General features: G+C 30.9%; 2 protein-coding genes across 2 annotated transcripts; both read right to left on the bottom strand.

The window, feature by feature from the left end:
• Positions 1-21: 21 nt before the first annotated feature.
• HELRODRAFT_189257 (hypothetical protein) lies at positions 22-2,539 on the bottom strand. Its single transcript, XM_009027375.1, has 2 exons — positions 1,990-2,539; positions 22-977 (listed from the first exon to the last, which is right to left on the bottom strand). The coding sequence occupies exon 2, from the start codon at positions 960-962 to the stop codon at positions 369-371; it is 594 nt and encodes a 197-aa protein (XP_009025623.1). The 5' UTR covers positions 963-977; positions 1,990-2,539; the 3' UTR covers positions 22-368.
• A 6,516-nt stretch (positions 2,540-9,055) lies between these two features.
• Positions 9,056-13,527, bottom strand: HELRODRAFT_107533 (hypothetical protein). The gene is made up of 11 exons (XM_009027374.1): positions 13,438-13,527; positions 12,937-13,140; positions 12,624-12,794; positions 12,043-12,141; positions 11,798-11,876; positions 11,251-11,336; positions 10,930-10,990; positions 10,699-10,765; positions 10,326-10,425; positions 10,122-10,169; positions 9,056-9,908 (listed from the first exon to the last, which is right to left on the bottom strand). Exons 2-11 carry the CDS (start codon positions 13,110-13,112, stop codon positions 9,788-9,790), a joined length of 1,008 nt encoding a protein of 335 aa, XP_009025622.1. The 5' UTR covers positions 13,113-13,140; positions 13,438-13,527; the 3' UTR covers positions 9,056-9,787.
• Between the last annotated feature and the right edge of the window lie 3,998 nt (positions 13,528-17,525).

Genomic DNA, 17,525 nt, shown 5'->3' with positions numbered 1-17,525 from the left:
TTATCTACGCTAAAAAATAACTCAAGTATCATCACATTTTTATTTATTAGATGTTCCACAAAGCTATCCCATTATAGTTTACAAATTGCATAATATATTTTGAAAAAAAGAAAATAAAAGAACGAAAAATAATAACCGAAAATGCAAAACGAAAATATGCATTAAATAAAAAATTAAGCCTGTCATGTTAAAATTTGGTACATTGCGTACGTGTGTGTTTATCAGTTCAAGCCTGTGTATGAAATGGACAACAGTCCACCTCATTGTGTGTGTTTGTGTTGTGGTGTTGATATGTTGGTGTTTATATTTTCGTTTGCGCCTGGTTTTGTGAAAGTAGAAGTTGAGAAGGATGTATGAGAGATGATATCTTAAAGCTTCGAGTTGCTGTCATCGTAGCCTACCAAGGATACGGAGAACAAAGACAAGGCAGGAGCTGATCTTGGAGGATCCGATCTTACTACTTCGCCATCGTTTAAAAATGAAAACTGCCCTTGAGTGATGAGAGATGCATTTCTGTTGAATTTTTTATGTTTTTCATTTTCATTGTCGATAACGGTCGAATCGACGGAGAGCATAGTTTCGCCGTTCACACTGTAGACTCGTTGTCTTTGTTTATTTTTTTCCTTGAAACGACCTGAACGCGAAACATGAAGTCCTCGACTGTTTACAAGTTTTGAGTTGATTTCATGGAGCTGACATTCGTCGTCTATCGATGTTGGTGCCGGTTTGCTGGAGTTGTTGGACGTGGATGGGTTCTGTCGTTTCTGGTGATTTTGTGTGGAAAGTTTTGTCATTGCTGCCGTTGTTGATGGTTGATCTTGCGAGGGTGGGAGGTCCGATTTTGTGGGGTCGTTGAACGTTGGGATGCCGGCCGAGGTGTTGTTTTTAAGTCGCAGGGTGCTGAAGATGTCTGACAAGCTGGTCGTCTTGAAGAGTTTTAACTTCTTCTGTGAAACTGACATGCTTGCTTTCTTCCTCTGTGGATGAAAACATTTTGTGCTAATATTACAGTCCCATCCGTATATATAACAAAAACATAATAAATAAACTTACTATACAAATACATACTTTCTAATTCAATTGCATAAAAAACCAGTCTTAAAAATCATAAATTTTTTGAAACTATTGTTTTATCTATGAAAAATCGTTTTCTAGATTTCACTTTTATTCGCAATTCAAATTAAATAGTCTCAAAATTGCTAAACTGACCATTAATTACAAATTTTAGTGACTAGATCTGCAAAGGTTAAAACAAGCACTTAATATTATATCAAATAAAGCAACAAATCTTGCCTACATTCTTATTACTTCATCATTTCGTTTGAAACATTTTTCAGATAAAGATGTCCTTCCTTACTCTGGTTATTATCATTATCTTAACAATTTTATTCCAATATCTCGTACTACTCTTCAATTTCTTACAAATCTTTAGGCGGTTTTCGGAAACGTACCAATTCATAAAGTTTATAAAGAAGCGATTTTAAACGCTTCATAAATTGCGCTATTTGTGATTGGTTTTTTGAACATCTGATATTTTACAAAGAAAATTATTATACATGACGACATGGCAATAAATAGTAAATATGGTCTGATCTACTTTATTTAAAATTAGGCTGTTAAGAATAAATATAATCGCTTAGCGAACATCTTATCGTTATGAATTGTCAACTCGCAATTGAACGCATGGGCGTTAATTGAAGTTTTCAGAATAATTAATAAATGGTTTTAACTTTCGTATATTTTTGTAAAATTTTTATGAAGAAAAACAAACTACTAAAGAGATGTACGTTCTTAGCAACGAGGCTTAATTAAAGAAAAATATTTTAATAGAGATTTATATCATAAAAAGAAAAATATTTGAAATTATTATTATGCATAAAAAATATTTCACTATTTTTACATATAATAATTTTGGAATTTATGAATAATAAAATGCCACTACATTTTTTTTCATTATTATTTAAAAATTAGAATACAAACAATACAAACCTTTACACGAAACCAGTTCAGTTGTATGAAATTCAAAGGTTTAAAAACCTGTCTGCTACCGTTTAATTAAAATTTACCCAAAACAGTTTATAAAAAAAATTAAAAAACTGTTCAAAATAACACTCGCACTATATGTAATAATGTTAAACAATAGTAATATAATATAATATAATGCAGATTATTGCAAAATTATTTTTCAGCTAGATGTTAATTTATTTAGATGATGTAGATAAGTAACGATTTCAACCTATCAACTTATTAATAACAGAAGCAACAATGATAACATAACACACTACCTTCTATTATATTGATATTTACCGCAATTCATTAAAAACTATTAATATTTAAATAAAAAATATATTTAACAAAAAACTAATTTTAAATAAACAAATAAAATAATATCTGGTCACTTAATGTATCACGTCAAACTGTCAACCAGCCAATTAATAAGACATACAACAACGAACGAACGACAAACACTAAAGCGATAGAACTTATTAAGGTATGAACCGTTCAAAATCAAAGCACTTTTCGAGAACAAGGTACCGTGTGCGAATCTTATGGATTTAGATAATCTTTCATTATTTAAAGGGCTTTAACGCACATATCTGCACATATCTGTATATCTTATATATATACAGTATATATATATAAGTATGAATAACAAGCCTATATCACTATTATAGCTATTATTTAGCTAGTTAGTTGGTTTTGAAAAGACAAAAATATTATTAGTTAATATGTTGTCGATCTGTGAGTATAGATTTGTAATATATAAATTTAATTCTTATGCATCATATATTTGTCATTATATATATATATATATATATATATAATCTTATGTATGTTATATATATATATGTGTGTGTATAATATATATTTTTGAATTTTTGAATTAATCAAATTTATTTATAAGCAAAAAAGAATCAGTCGCAAACGAAAAACTGCATTTCAATGTATTTTTAGCTAATGCATGTGTAATTACATAAATAGCATTTGCAAATGCATGTACACAAGTTTTTAACGTTTTAGCCATTACTCATCCAGTATTCAATCGTGTTATATATGCGTTATTTCTTTGTGAACCCTGGTTCACAAAGAACCAGGGATTGAAGGATTGAAGGAAGATTTGAGTACAAGGGATTATGTAAGATTATCATCTGTCTTAGATATGTATGATCATATGTCTTGGTTTTTCTACTGCTGAATGTGGTGCAGCTGATGGTTTTTTGTCTGCGAGGTGGTAACGTATGTGATGTTAATTTGTTTCATGTCATTTTTAAATGTAATATCTTACATGTTGTTTTATATTTTGATTGCTTAGCAATCTCACGTTTTAGATCTATTTTAATGTTTATTAAGTGTTAATCATTGTTAATTATAATAAATTAAATATTTCTATTTTTCAAACTTAAAACTTATCTTCTTCAATGTAACATGAAATAGAAGAGACAGAACAATAGCAAAGAAATGATATCTTATCAATTGAACAACCAAGCGTTTTTTTTTATTTGAAGAGCATTTGATAATATTGCTTGCTACTATTGCTACTTCTTGTTTCTTTGCTAAAAATTAGCTATCACCACTTAGCGCTGCTTACAATTTTGTATGTATGTATTTATTATTAGCATACACATGTTGTTTGAGTGTATATGTATTGTATATTGTAATTGCATGCATGTTTTGTTGCTTGAATGTTTGTTTCATTACAGTTGTTGTTCTTGCTGCGTTGTTATGCGGTTTTGTTATCTAGTTACCATGGTAATGTTTGTTGAGGTGCTGCTAATGGCCGCATTATTGATTCACACACACACATACATATACTCACACACACAAGCACGCACAAAGGAAACCACACACATGTATATATATATATATATATGTACGTTTTATCATAAAATGATTTTTTTTTTATTTCGAATAATTGAATTGAAAGTATATATATATATATATATATATATATGTATATATATATATATATATATATATAGATATAAATTATTCGATGTGACTAAAGCGTTTTTCAGATACCGTTAATTTTCTTTTGTTGATATGCGTATGCGTAGTAACTCTATTATAACGTAAATTAATAAGTTAAGCAGAAATGATATTTCACCGGATGTCATGCCATGCCAACTCAATTCATTCATACTTAATTCAACTTAAACTAAAGTTCGTACCTAGGCTAGTGTAAGAGCAGTACTGAGTTAGGAGCGTTAGTTAATAATTAGTAAATTATCAATACATCATCAATATTTAGATAGATTATCGATATATATCTCGAAATAAAGATCACTGATATATATCTCGAGATATGTATCATTGTCTGTATGTCTCAATGTCTTTATCATTGCGCTGCATCTTTGTGTTTCTGTAGCGTCAGTAATATTTTATCAAATGATTGAAATGTTATTATCGATTGACCCTTTTCGAATACAAACGAATTTCCGGTGTTCATTAAATTAAGTATTTTGTTTCAGGCGTACGGCCTTTATGGTGCGTGTGTGTTTGTTGGTGTTTGTGTGTATGTTTGTGTGCTGGATTTGTGTTTGTGTAATTGTGTGTTTGTGTGAGTGTGTGTTTGGTTTGTGTCTGTGTGTGCAAAGTTTGCGTGGGATGCTTTTCAAAATAGTGAAAGTTATATCGAGAACAAGATTACGTTTTGTGAATTACCGAAAAAATTTTATTAATATGTCTATGTTTAAATTTCAGAATGAGAATATTTAATGTGAAGCATTATTAACCATTTAAATGAAAATTATTTCTAAGAGTCAGACGCATAATTCAGTGATTCAGGAGTCTATTTAAATCTTGAAAGACATTACAATACAATACAACACAACACGAACATAGTCACAACTTAAAATGTACATTAAGTTAAGTTACATAACAATGATGCTAGCCTCAGCTTAACAATGACGATCTCATATCGTATCTTCTCTACACGGTGTGTACCTTATTCTGTAAGGTAAGGAGTATTGCTTTAAATTATAAAAATTATTACACAAAAATGTATGTACTTGTTTCAATAAGTACCATTTGCGGCAAGTACTTGAAGCTTTTCTTCCCAAGACCGAAAATTTATTTCCTAATTTTGGTTATATTAACTATTTTTATATTTTCATTAACAAAAGAGCGTAGAAGCGAGACAGTCATGTTGTAAAATTTCAGAAGAGAAGTATAACAGTGAGATATTAGAGGGTTAGGTCTTAGGTGTGTTTTATTTTTGTGATAATTTAGAGAGCTCATTCATTTTATTTCTACCTTTACAATCCTTTAGAATTTGACATCATACACAGCTGAATTTTATGTATTGGTAAAATGTTTACTTTGGATGAAACACTGATGCAAAGTTGCCAACCAGGTTGAATGTGTTATGTGTAGCCACTAATTGAATTGGATCATACCTAGTTTCTACTTGATGAGCTGAAGAGAGTAGATACGTTTCGCAACATTTATGGAAGCACAATAAGATTTTGTCTAGGATTAAACGTTTTATAAATTTGCACTTATTAATTGCAGCATGAATGTGCGTACGTGCATGTTTTGATTAATAATGTTTTTCTGAATACGTGATTGCATGTTTGCATGTAGTTATGTGTTGTGTTCTATGTGTTGTGTGCGTGCATTTGTGTGTGTGTATGTGTGTGTACGTGCAGCTGTATTTACGACTCTGTGTGTCTGTGTATTAGTGTGTCTGTCTGCTTGTGTGTCTTGTCTCGAGAACTTGATAGGCCGAGGAGAGTAGATATGATTTTGAGAACTACTTGAAAGAGATTAATAACAAACAATACAAACTTCATACTCTTCGCTAAATTTTTTCGGCAAAGAAAGATAAAAAATTGAGATATAATACTTTTGTATTATTTTATTTTTTACTACACAATCAAATTTCTATAAATAAAACAAAAGTTACATTAATTAAATCGCGAGAATTGAGATAATCACCTGAGCGGTCTGATTGCTTATGTGTGTTATCGTTCTTATAGGGGGCCTTTCGTGGAGGCCCTTAGGCTGTAACCTCCTCTGCTGTGTTTGAAATCCGGCCCTGAATACTATCGCCATTGAGAAATACATTGAAAATGAAAAATCGTCATCAGTCAGAAACACAACATGGAGATGTGGTGTGGTGTGGTTTGGTGCACATTGGAATGGTCTCTCTGACGACGGAACTTTATTTGCTCCAAATGTTGTCTTTGCAAACAGAGATTACGTGAATGTGTTTGCACGAGTTTGTTTTTATGCGTTTGTGTGTGTGTGTTTGTGTGTTTATAAATCTTTCCTTATAATTATATTTAAGTATGTGTGTATTTGTTTTTGTTTGTATTTGTGCTTAGTTTCAAGTACACATTCATTATTTATTTTCGATTGTTAAGTTTTATTTGACAAATGTTACGAAAACAATAAGCATTAATTAAATAAAATTGTAGACTTTTTACGTTTTCCTTAGTTAATACATCTTAATCCTTCTATAAAATTTTTTATCAATTTATATTAGCCATCTGTACTACACTGTAAAATAACTATCCTAAGTACTCTAACGATTCAGATAAACCTATTCCATTATCATCACCATCATAATCTTTATTATCATCACCAGCATCACTATCATAATCATCACCATCATCACCATCATCATCATCACCACCATCATCATCATCGGTGTTACGACGACTCACTATTTAAACTTTAAAAGCCATGCCTGGCATTAAAGTGTTCTGCAGTTGTTGTTGTTGATGTTGTTATTGATGCTGTGGCCATTATGGACGTTGTTTATGTTGATGTTGTTGTTGATGTTGTTGTTGTTGTTGTTGATGATGATGCTGTTGGTGATTGTTGATTGACGTTTGTTGCAACATACGATTGTTGTCTTATTATTGGTCGGCACCGTCATGCTTATCTAGGTGCAAACTTTGTATGTATATATATATATATATATATATATATATATATATATATATATATATATATATATAGAGAGAGAGAGAGAGAGAGAGAGAGAGAGAGAAAGAAAGAGAGAAAGAGAATAATATGTTGTATATATATATATATATTTATTTATATTATATTATATTATTTATATATATATACATATATATATATTTATAACTTTAAATGTAAGATGCTAAAAATATGATTGAGATTATGATATGATGCACGATGTTAACTTTTATTTGCTGTAATTTTTAAATTTGGATGAGTAATAAAATTTGAAAAATAATAATAATTAATAATAGTAATAATAAGTAATTTGATGTAAAAATTTTATTTTTATTACTTAGTTTATTTGTTAAGCGTGTGCACTACTCTTTAGACTCGTTGAATGATTCATTTTCCATACAACATTTATCTAAGGGCAATAAAAATACATACACACATACATATAAATATATTTAGAGATGTTACAAGGAGATATGAGTAAACCATTAAACAAATATATTAATAAACTGTTTACAATGAAACCACGGGGGGCAAACTCCAGCCCGCGAAAAAGGAGCCAAAAATCTTAAAAAATCTACCCCGCAGCCCACGAAAAAGGAGCCACAAATCTTAAAAAATCTACCCCTGTTTGAAAAAATTATCTATTTAAGAACATTATGCGGCCCTCCAAAGGTAAAATTAATCTCAATGCGGCCCTCACAGCAAAAAGTTTTCCAACCCCTGAATTAAACGATTGAAGTAATGAAATACAATGAATAAAAAACTGAATAACGTATTGTTGAAAGAGTGTTTGAGCGAACAATGAATGAATAAAAGTTTTATTCTTATTATTAAAATGTCTTATAATTTTGATGAGGTTGATGATTAATGTACTTGTTCGGCGAGTTAGCGTACTATATATAGAAAGAGAGAGAGAGAGAGAGAGAGAGAGAGAGGGAGAGAGAGAATGTGTGTATGAGTGTGTCAGAATGTGTGTGTGAGGGTCTGTGTGTTAATGTCATGAGTTGATGTTGTTATATTTTATAATCAAAACTTCTATCGAAGTCGTGCTGATAGAGAAGACAGTCTTTAAGAATTAATAATTTGAATGACAATTGAGCTGAGACATTTCTCCTTATCTTGATGTTCTTTTTGGTGTTGTTGCTGTCGCATTGACGTTATTTTTGTTTTTTATTTTATTTTTGTTGTTGTTTTAATGCTATGTTGTTATTTTAATACTATGTTGATATTATCAGTTTGTTGTTGATGCAATCGTCAAATTTAATGCTTTCGATCTTTTCATGGGTAAGTAACTATGAACTCTATATACATTTATTTAATGGTATTTAAATAAAAAATTTTATTCTTCATTTTATGAGCATTTGACATGCAAGCGTACAGTTTAAACGAATGTATGCATACTAATGTACTGGTGTCATCAACAACAGACTCTACGTCATTGTTGTGTTGCTATCTGTTGTGTTTGCTCTGTGTATAATTTATGTGCATACAGATATGAGTGTTTTGTATACAACTTACATACAAATAGTGATAATGATGATGAAGAGGAAGGTGAAGATTGGATGGCACACGTGTACAATAGCACAAGCGTACGCGTCATTAAAGCAGTGTACAATGACGTATTCGATGTGGCGTACAAACACTACTGTCTGCGCGTGTGTACGTTTTTGTCAATTGGTTGTACAGCAGTGAAGTAAAAAAGAGCTTTGTACAAAATTATTAATCAATAAGATAATTCATTCTCTCTCTCTCTTTCTCTTTCTATCTCTCTCAACAACAACACTAACGACGTTAACAGAACACATCTAACTACTACGCAGAAACGTGACTTGACATGAAGACATTTGGGTAACTGCCAGACCATTCAATGAAGACAACTGCGGATGTATACAACCCAGAGAATTATAGGCTTGTAACAGGCCTGTGCTTACCCCATCAAAGAATAACAATGTGTAAGACAACACAAGACACACATACATACACACACACACACACAAATGTGTGTGTGTGTGGTGTGTGTACAAATTTTGTTTAGCCGGATTCTATTTAGCCGGGCAAAATGCACGGACCTACGCAAATTTATACAGTGTAATTAATGTACCCCCAACTCGTTTGAAAAATTTAAATACCTTTATAATTTTATTGACTTCATAATAAGAATCCGTTAAAATTTGGTGACAACTCACAGTAAAATTTGATCGTCAGTATAGAGTTCTAACAAATCGGTTGTATATATAAGAAGATTGCATCATAATATTGGTAGAATATTGTATGTTGCATATATCGTCATCTGAATTTAAAATATTCCTATAATAATACTGAATTTTGTGATATAACCACGAAAGTCATGAAATTAATTAATTCAATTTTCAGAAAATGTTGACATACCGTTTTAGAAAATATTAATTTTAATAAAAAACGACAAAATATAACAGAAAAGCTCTAGAAATCATCAATTGAATGTAGCAACTTTATAATAACGTCACTGTGGGTGTGTTAGAATCTTTTACAAAATGTGAAAAAACATTATATGCAGGTACGTCAAATGATTTTGTTACATGTGTAAAGAAGAATCTTATTCAGAAATCTCAAATTGATTTGAAGATATTTTTTTAGACTCTTAAATAATCCCACGATAACGAAAACGCATATAAATTCATACGAAACACATACACGTAAGTAATATGCTTGTAAAATCTTAAATATATCTAGGAATATTTGCAAATAAGTGAATGGATGGATGAATAAATGAGTCAAAATCAGATGTAAAACAAATCTAAGGCAGTTACGTCTATAACGACTTTAAAATTTAAAATCAGGAATATTTGGTGGAGTTTGGGGTGAATTTTCTCCTCTCTTACAAGCCCTTGTTGAAATAAAGATGCGACGGTAGAGGCAGTCCATTCCGCTGGCACATCTCAACCGCCTTCTTGTATTTTTCTGGCTCATATTTCTCAAGAGCTTTCAAGGAAATCGTACTGGAAAATTGTTGTTTAACTTTTGTTCGTTTGTTTTGTTTGTTTGTTGGTTCATATATTTATTTATTCCTCATATTTTAAGAATTAAGCTTTCAATTCAAACTTAATCAATGAAATTTGATCACGAAATTTAAGTTAATTAACTTTTAAAAAATAATTATTCTGGAAAAAATGTGACAACAAAATAAAAAATATGAAAATCGGTTAACGAACTTATTCTGTGGAAACATGCCGCAGGCCACTGGAACCATGAAAACGAGACTGTCGGTTAACAGAAAAAAAATATTCTCATGCACTGAATCACTTTCGAATCAATATAGAACCAAAACAGGACATTTCATATTGTTAAAGTTTACAACAAAACATATGAAAGTGCAAAATAAAAATTGGCAAACAATTCAGAGAAAGAAAGCTAACAAGCAGCCAATCATGAAAGTCTGGAATAGAAGATGGTATCTCTGATATTTCATGAAGCTTGCTTTCTTTTCGAGGTGGTTCATTATAACTGGCATGATCACTGTAACATGGGGTTGATCAAAATGAGTTCACGTTTAAAACGTAATTAATAGTGATCGATTTAGATTTAGAGCTTAATTTTTATTAATCTCTCATAATTAACTGTTTGGATAATTTGAAAACATTTATTAACTATTTATTTAGTTAGATAAATTAATTGGTTAAGTGTTTATATGATCTAAAATGTTAATTCAATGAATTACATAAATTTACAGAAAGGATTAAATTCTTAAAATTAAAGTTTAGGATTTTAGCTGAAACAGAAGCGACATACACATTCCTGGGGCAGCCATTGTGACTCTGGAGATGGCTACCAAGGCAATACCTTTAACTGCAGCAAGCTGAATCACATTAAATGAAACACTGTATTCATTTCTATACGATACGATACATGTTTATACGATACGATACGATTTATACATGTTTAATTTCGCTGAATTAAACATTTTATAATTGTTTAAATTAAGCCTGATAATTCAACAGTAAATAGTTAGTGTAAATTTACTCTAGATTCAGAGATCTGTTGCTTGTCTGAACTAAAGAGTAACACGCCATCTGACAGCTCTCTGTGGTTTCGTTGTTAAGTTAAAACATTGAATGAGACTTTAGACAGATACAATATTATGCAAGTAATTGAAGAGAATTTAAACAAACAACGAAATGATTTCTACAGTTTAAATAGAATACTAGAATGCAGTAAAAAAAACAAATAAGAAACAAAAATAAACATACAAATTAAACGTTTCAATTTAAAAGATTCCATCTATACTTGTGGATAAAATTATTCAAAAATAATAATAAATAGAAGACTAAAAATGTATCAAACGCCTGTCTAGATAGTGGTATGTTGACAAAGTTGGCTGCACAGACGGCAATGAACGGAGCGAACCTCTTCATTATTGGGTTGCCCCTCTGCATTTCAAATGTATTTATTCACAATTTCTCAATATAAAAGTCAAATCTATCATCGTGAAAACCAATCGCAGTCATTCACGTGGTATAAAAATTTTTAAGTGTCACAAAATTAAAAAAGCAATATAGGGATTATGCTGTTAGTTTTAATAGACATTATTACCATGGCAGTAATGTTAAACAATAAATCTAGGAAATTAAAAATATGATTGTAGAAACTGACTGAACGCAGAGATCCCCCGCCAATAATTTACTATTTCATATTATTATTGTTTTTGTTGGACATTTCAATTATAATCACATATTAGATATGAGCACATGGATTTTAATCTACGCTCATTATTTAAATGTTATGTTTGTTATGTTAATAACATGTGATGTGATTGGCTGGGATTTACATACACTGTGATTGGCTGGGATTTACATACGCTGTGTATTTGTCGTTGTAAAGAAAATCATACCTTTCCCATTATTTCCTTGAAGCCAAGAGCTGTTACCAACGCACAGGTTGTTGCACTAACATACGCAAAAGCAATCTGCCTATAAAATTAAATCAACAAGCCACATAAAGCCAACTTTAGAGTCATTCAGCTGGTAATGTTTAAAAAAACAAAATAATTTGTTAATACTATTAATTCAATTATTTTAAAAATTATTTAATCTTTTTTTTTCAATCAAGTAACAACATTTAAAAGAATGCACCAACTTGTTGGTGACTGTAGAAGCAGCATTCCTGTTTGTGTAGTTGACAAGGGCATTGAATGACTGGTTCAACCACTGCCAGAAGATCACGCTCGTGTTTGTTCTGTGAAATTTTAAAAAAATGTCTAACTCAGATTAATAATATTTTAATTATCACTTCAATTCAACTGTTATTATCATCAAATATGATTGAGGTACGGTTTTGAATGAAAACGAAACAACATCACAGGTTAATACCTGTCTTCAAAAACTTATCAGTGAAATGTATCATCAACAAAATTGTTATGTCTATTCTATGCAATAATAATTAAATAACTAAGTCATAAAAACGTCATAATAGACAGCGACTACCTCACAAAATTATATCGACAAACAAACATCATCGTGTGATTAACTTATAGGAGAAACAAGCAAACGTCATATTCATGTAATTTATTCAACAAACAACGTCATGACTCATTCATTGAATACCGTTATGACAACGTGACTCAGTCATCCAGTGACGACTGTCTTGTATTAATACAAAAAATTACAACAACACTATTCATGAAACAAACAAATTTGAAGACAAATTTGAAGGCTAACTTATAAAACTGTAACATTCCAGCAGTGAGAATCATCCCACCAGGAACTTGGAATGACATGCGTCCAATGACGTTCTGTAACTCACCAGAATCTGGATGAAAAGCTGACTCGTACAGTTTTTTGGCTCTCCATATTTGTTCATCTGTGGTCCCTGTTGGCTCTTGTTTTAATCTAAGTTTGAAGGGTTTAAAAGAAATGGGTGCAATTAGTTGTAAAAACAAACCTGAAAAATTAAGCAGATAATTTTAAAATTTTGGTACAATATAATAATAAAGATGTTATGAACAAAAAAGAAGAAACTTAGTGGGCATACTTGTACTGATTTAATAATTCTTTGGCACTGAGGAGAGTTCTATTGGATGTGAAGGCAGTTCTCATGTCAGTGATGGAAGCAAAATGACGAACCCTGCCAAGAAAAGTGGACTGATCCCATCTGGGCAGTGACAGATCGATCCTACCATCTTTCAACCTCGGTGATTCTTTCATCATTTATTTTTTTTAATCTCCTACAAGATCCCTAAAACAAAAATAAATATTATTCAGTTCATTTTTTAAAAAACGTTGAATTAATTTTACACACTTTAATTAAATAATTTGGTTTTAATAACAAACAAGATAAAATGCACGGGACGGGAGAAATAATTGATAATTGTATTAAATATTAACTAATATTAAAATTAGATGCAGCACGCGAAGCAAATTAACTCGTAACAGTGCAACGAAACATCAATCATAATGCAAAAACCAAACGATGACAATCAATATTAAAAAGTCGGGAACATCAATGAGATAATTTAAAACAAAATTAACTAAATTTTCTTCCGAGTAGCTTCATCAAACGACATGAAAAACGAACTGAAACGGTAAAGCGACCTTTCAACGCGTTACAAAATCCTCCAAAAAACAACTTCATCAGACGGAACAACCCACTTTTAACTTTCACATGCACGCGTTATATCATATATTACGTATGAAAGTATCTATCGTTCATCATTACATAGGTTGTATAAAGTATAAATGATTTAACAAGCTGTGCATGTAAAATAATACAGTACATTATATTATATGAACTTACAGTTGGCTTAGTGGCATCAATGTTATATATGGCATATGCCTATGCATATAGAATATATGCAGTGACAACGTTCATATCTCCTACCTGCTTCGTGGTGATGTGCCCGCCAGAATTCTTAAGTTTGAGAAAATGAAAATGAAATTTTACAGTTTTCGAGAAAACATTTTAAAAATTCACAAATTTTTTCATATTTTTACACTTTCTTTTTCTTAAATGTCTCTAAGAAGCTTTGAAGCATAACAATTTTTGTCGATGTTGACTGAAAGAAAGACTTTTTTACGATTATTTTTCTAACAAAAATCACTCAAATAAGTTCTTTCTAAATAAGATTTGAGATTGGATTTTATTTTTTAAATGAATAATGCTTGTAATGCTTGTTAATTCAATCCTTTTGTTATTTGAATTAATTAATATAAAATATTTATGATGGGAACCTGGCTGAACAAAACTAGTATTTATGCTTTCCTCAATCTTGTAAAACAACCTCTCACGAATCATTTCTTTTGAACGAACTTTAAGAAAATAAAATACTCGGGAAACATAAAAGTTTTAACAACACATCATTATTTAAAAAATGTCTTACAAATGCTTCACCGTGGCAGAATGTAGGAAAGTAAAATGTAGGAATGAATGAATATATATGTAATGTTATTTTGTTACCGCCATAGTTATAACAACTTACTTTCCGATTTACAAAATTTATTTTGTAAACCTTTGTTAGGTAATGAATGTTTGGATTTATTGAATAAAATTACCGAACTAAGCCTTAAAACCAGATTGTTAAAAATGCCACGACGAATTAAATTAGCCGTCATTACCGTTATGAATGGGGCGCTGTTGTAATAGATTTTAAGAATAAGAACTACGTAATTTCATTGGCGTGAGAGATCTTTGTAAGCATTTATCACTAAAGGCAAGGTATTTACGTAACAGAGGCGGATCGAAAAAAGGCATGGGCCATGTGAGCAGTAGGTAATTTTATTAAAGGTCCATTAAACTCAGTTTTTACACAGGAAAGACCATATTATGAAGAACAGAAAATCGACCAAAAATTGACGTGGTAGGCAAAACCAGATGAAATTTTGGCTACACTAACACAAATTAGGATAGCATCTTGGTCCTCGTAAAAGTCAAACAATTTCAAAATATTGGCCCACCCCGTCAAAATTGTCTAGATTAACACATGTATGAGTGAAAGTGTTTTCTAATAAATAAATAATTAAACACGCTATGGCTATCATATTCCAGTCTGTTAACAAATTTCGGACAACCGTTCAACTTTTTTTGGCTAATTTTTTCTATTAAAAATGTTTTTAAATATCTAAAAATAATCTAAAACTCGGTTTAAAAAACTACAACCGTAATTTCATACTGGTGAAAGCGTTTTCAGATGATTTAACCCACTATTCTTGCTATTCTGTATAGAATCAGGAAGACCATTGTAGACGAATTACAATAAACAAACCTAAAAAAAATTGATAAAGGTAACAATTACGAGAAGAATAGGATCATCAAGAAAAGCCAAAATTTTTTTAATTCTACGGAGATGTAGGTAGGAACCTTTAGCAACACTACTTATATATGAGAAGAAAGAGGTGCTAGAAGCAAAGTTAAAGCCTGGGCTACGAAACTTATGAAAAACATCAATAGTTTTAAAATCATGTATATATATATTTAAACAAAAATCCAAAAATGAATAAAAATGTTGTTTATGAACTGGACAAACTTAATAATAAACTGAAAATCGTTGTACGAAAAATTGAAAGACTCGATTGCAAATTGAACAATGCTTGCAATGCTGTGATTTATCTAAACAACTGCCTATCAGATAGTTTCAACCATATATATAGAATAAAATATCCCCAGTATACACATGTATATATATATATATATATTTATATTTATACAATTGTTTATAAAGATCACTGCGTTTTCGGCATTATTCAACTTGTAGTTGAGTTGAATAAAGCCGCTAATGCAGTGATCTTTATAAATAATTGTTTTTATGATAGACTAAACCAAATATATATATATATATATATTTTTACAATATTCTATAATTTCTACCGAATTCCGCAATCGCTCAGAATGCCTGGACTAAAGCTTGATGATTTTAAGAGGAACTTAAAAACATATTTATTTTGACATAGAAATACTTTATCGATTTGTACTTCATTGACCTTCACTGATTTCATTTATAATCGCTTTCGAGAAATTTCAATTTTATAATGCGCTTAATAAATTGTTGATAATAATGTGAACTCTCTTTTATTTCTAGAAAAATATGAAATATAGTAAAATGAGATAAAAGTCTAAATAAAATCTAATAAAATAAAATAAAATAGATAAATTGATTTAAATTAAATTAAATACAATAGTATTCTACGATGCTCATCATTTGAAATAAACGAGTACAACGAGATATGATTAGTTTTAAACGAACAGTTCAATTGTTATCGCGTTCACAGTAGATGGCATAAGATGACGGTATTACAGAGTTAATAAGGTTATTATAAAATTGATCTGACCAAATGTTATTGATTAATGATAAATTTAAAAAATTGCAAAAGCCCAATGTTGAAATTTCAAAAGTATTAATTTTTATTTTCAGGTGTATTGAATTGTCATGCAAATTATTTTTGAGATTTTCTGAGTATTTGATGGTTTTATATTTTTTTGAGTTGAGTAGGTTGGATTCATGGCAGACCGTCAGTTCTAATATTTCTATTGTGTCGTCACGAAGTATTGCGATGTCAGGACGTAGAGATTTGAAGAGACAAGACACTGGATGGATCCCATCATAGTCCACATCTTCATTCATTCATTCATTCATTCATTCATTCATTCATTCATTCATTCATTCATTCATTCATTCATTCATTCATTCATTCAATGATCCTTTGTAATTCCTTAAGGGACCGTTGAGGCCGATGGTATTCTTCTATCTCTTCAAAATCCTTTTCTTTCCCTCGCCATCTTCATTGAGCCCTATGTTCCAACCCCGTCCATTCCGTGATATCATCCATCCACTTCCTCACAGGTCTTCCAACTTTTTTCTTTCAGTCCCTCTTTCTCATCAGTGCTTTTTTGATCAGTCTGTCGTTTGTCATTCTGCAGATGTGCCCAAAGATACCCAGCTTTCTTTCCTTGACACTTTCATACACAGTTTTTTGTCTTCCAAGTTGTTTTCTTATGGCATCGTTTCTTATCTTTTGTATCCAACTGATTCCCAGCAACTTTCTATAACAATGCATCTCGAATGCTTCCAGTTTGTCTTTGTCTGTTTTCTTCAACGTCCAAGCCTCACATGCATACATCAATGTAGAAAACACACAAGATAGTCCACATCTGCATATGTCGAAACCTCTGGACCCACGTATGCTTTCAACCTTTCTATAATTATGTAAAAAAATTTTTTGTGACGCATTGTGAATCTTTTTAGTGCTGCCACCGAATTGCAATTAGACAGAACATGTTTGTTTGTTTGCCGCGCTTTGAACAATGGACAGTCAGCCGTTGATGATTTGCCCCATCTGAACAAATTTGTATTTGTGGGGAGTTGTTGGATGAGACTTCTCCTAACAAATTTGAACAGTACTTCTGGGAGGTTTGTAGTGAATTTTGACCAGTGAGCTATTCTAGCTGTGGGAATCTGGTCTTTGATCACTTTTAAAATTGTCCCTTGGCAACGGAGTAGCGATAGATGTTCGAGTTCTGCATTTTGTTGTTTGATCGTTAACATGCTGAGTGCCGGTTTTATGTCCTTTGAGTCAGGAAGCAAATTGTCGATTTTAATAATTTTTATAATAATAATAATACATATAAAT

The sequence above is a fragment of the Helobdella robusta genome, assembly GCF_000326865.2.
Source record: "Helobdella robusta unplaced genomic scaffold HELROscaffold_5, whole genome shotgun sequence".
Lineage (NCBI taxonomy): Eukaryota > Metazoa > Annelida > Clitellata > Rhynchobdellida > Glossiphoniidae > Helobdella > Helobdella robusta.
This window is presented reverse-complemented; position numbering and strand designations above follow the sequence as displayed.

What these genes read in the sequence shown, in the direction of transcription:
- HELRODRAFT_107533 (XM_009027374.1), bottom strand. Translation starts at nt 13,112, where the DNA reads ATGATGAAAGAATCACCGAGGTTGAAAGATGGTAGGATCGATCTGTCA. An exon ending in ATACCACTATCTAGACAGGC is followed by an intron (nt 10,991 to 11,250) that starts GTTTGATACATT and finishes ACGAAACCACAG; the next exon opens with AGAGCTGTCAGATGGCGTGT. An exon ending in GGCATGTTTCCACAGAATAA is followed by an intron (nt 9,909 to 10,121) that starts GTTCGTTAACCG and finishes ACAATTTTCCAG; the next exon opens with TACGATTTCCTTGAAAGCTC.
- HELRODRAFT_189257 (XM_009027375.1), bottom strand. Translation starts at nt 962, where the DNA reads ATGTCAGTTTCACAGAAGAAGTTAAAACTCTTCAAGACGACCAGCTTG.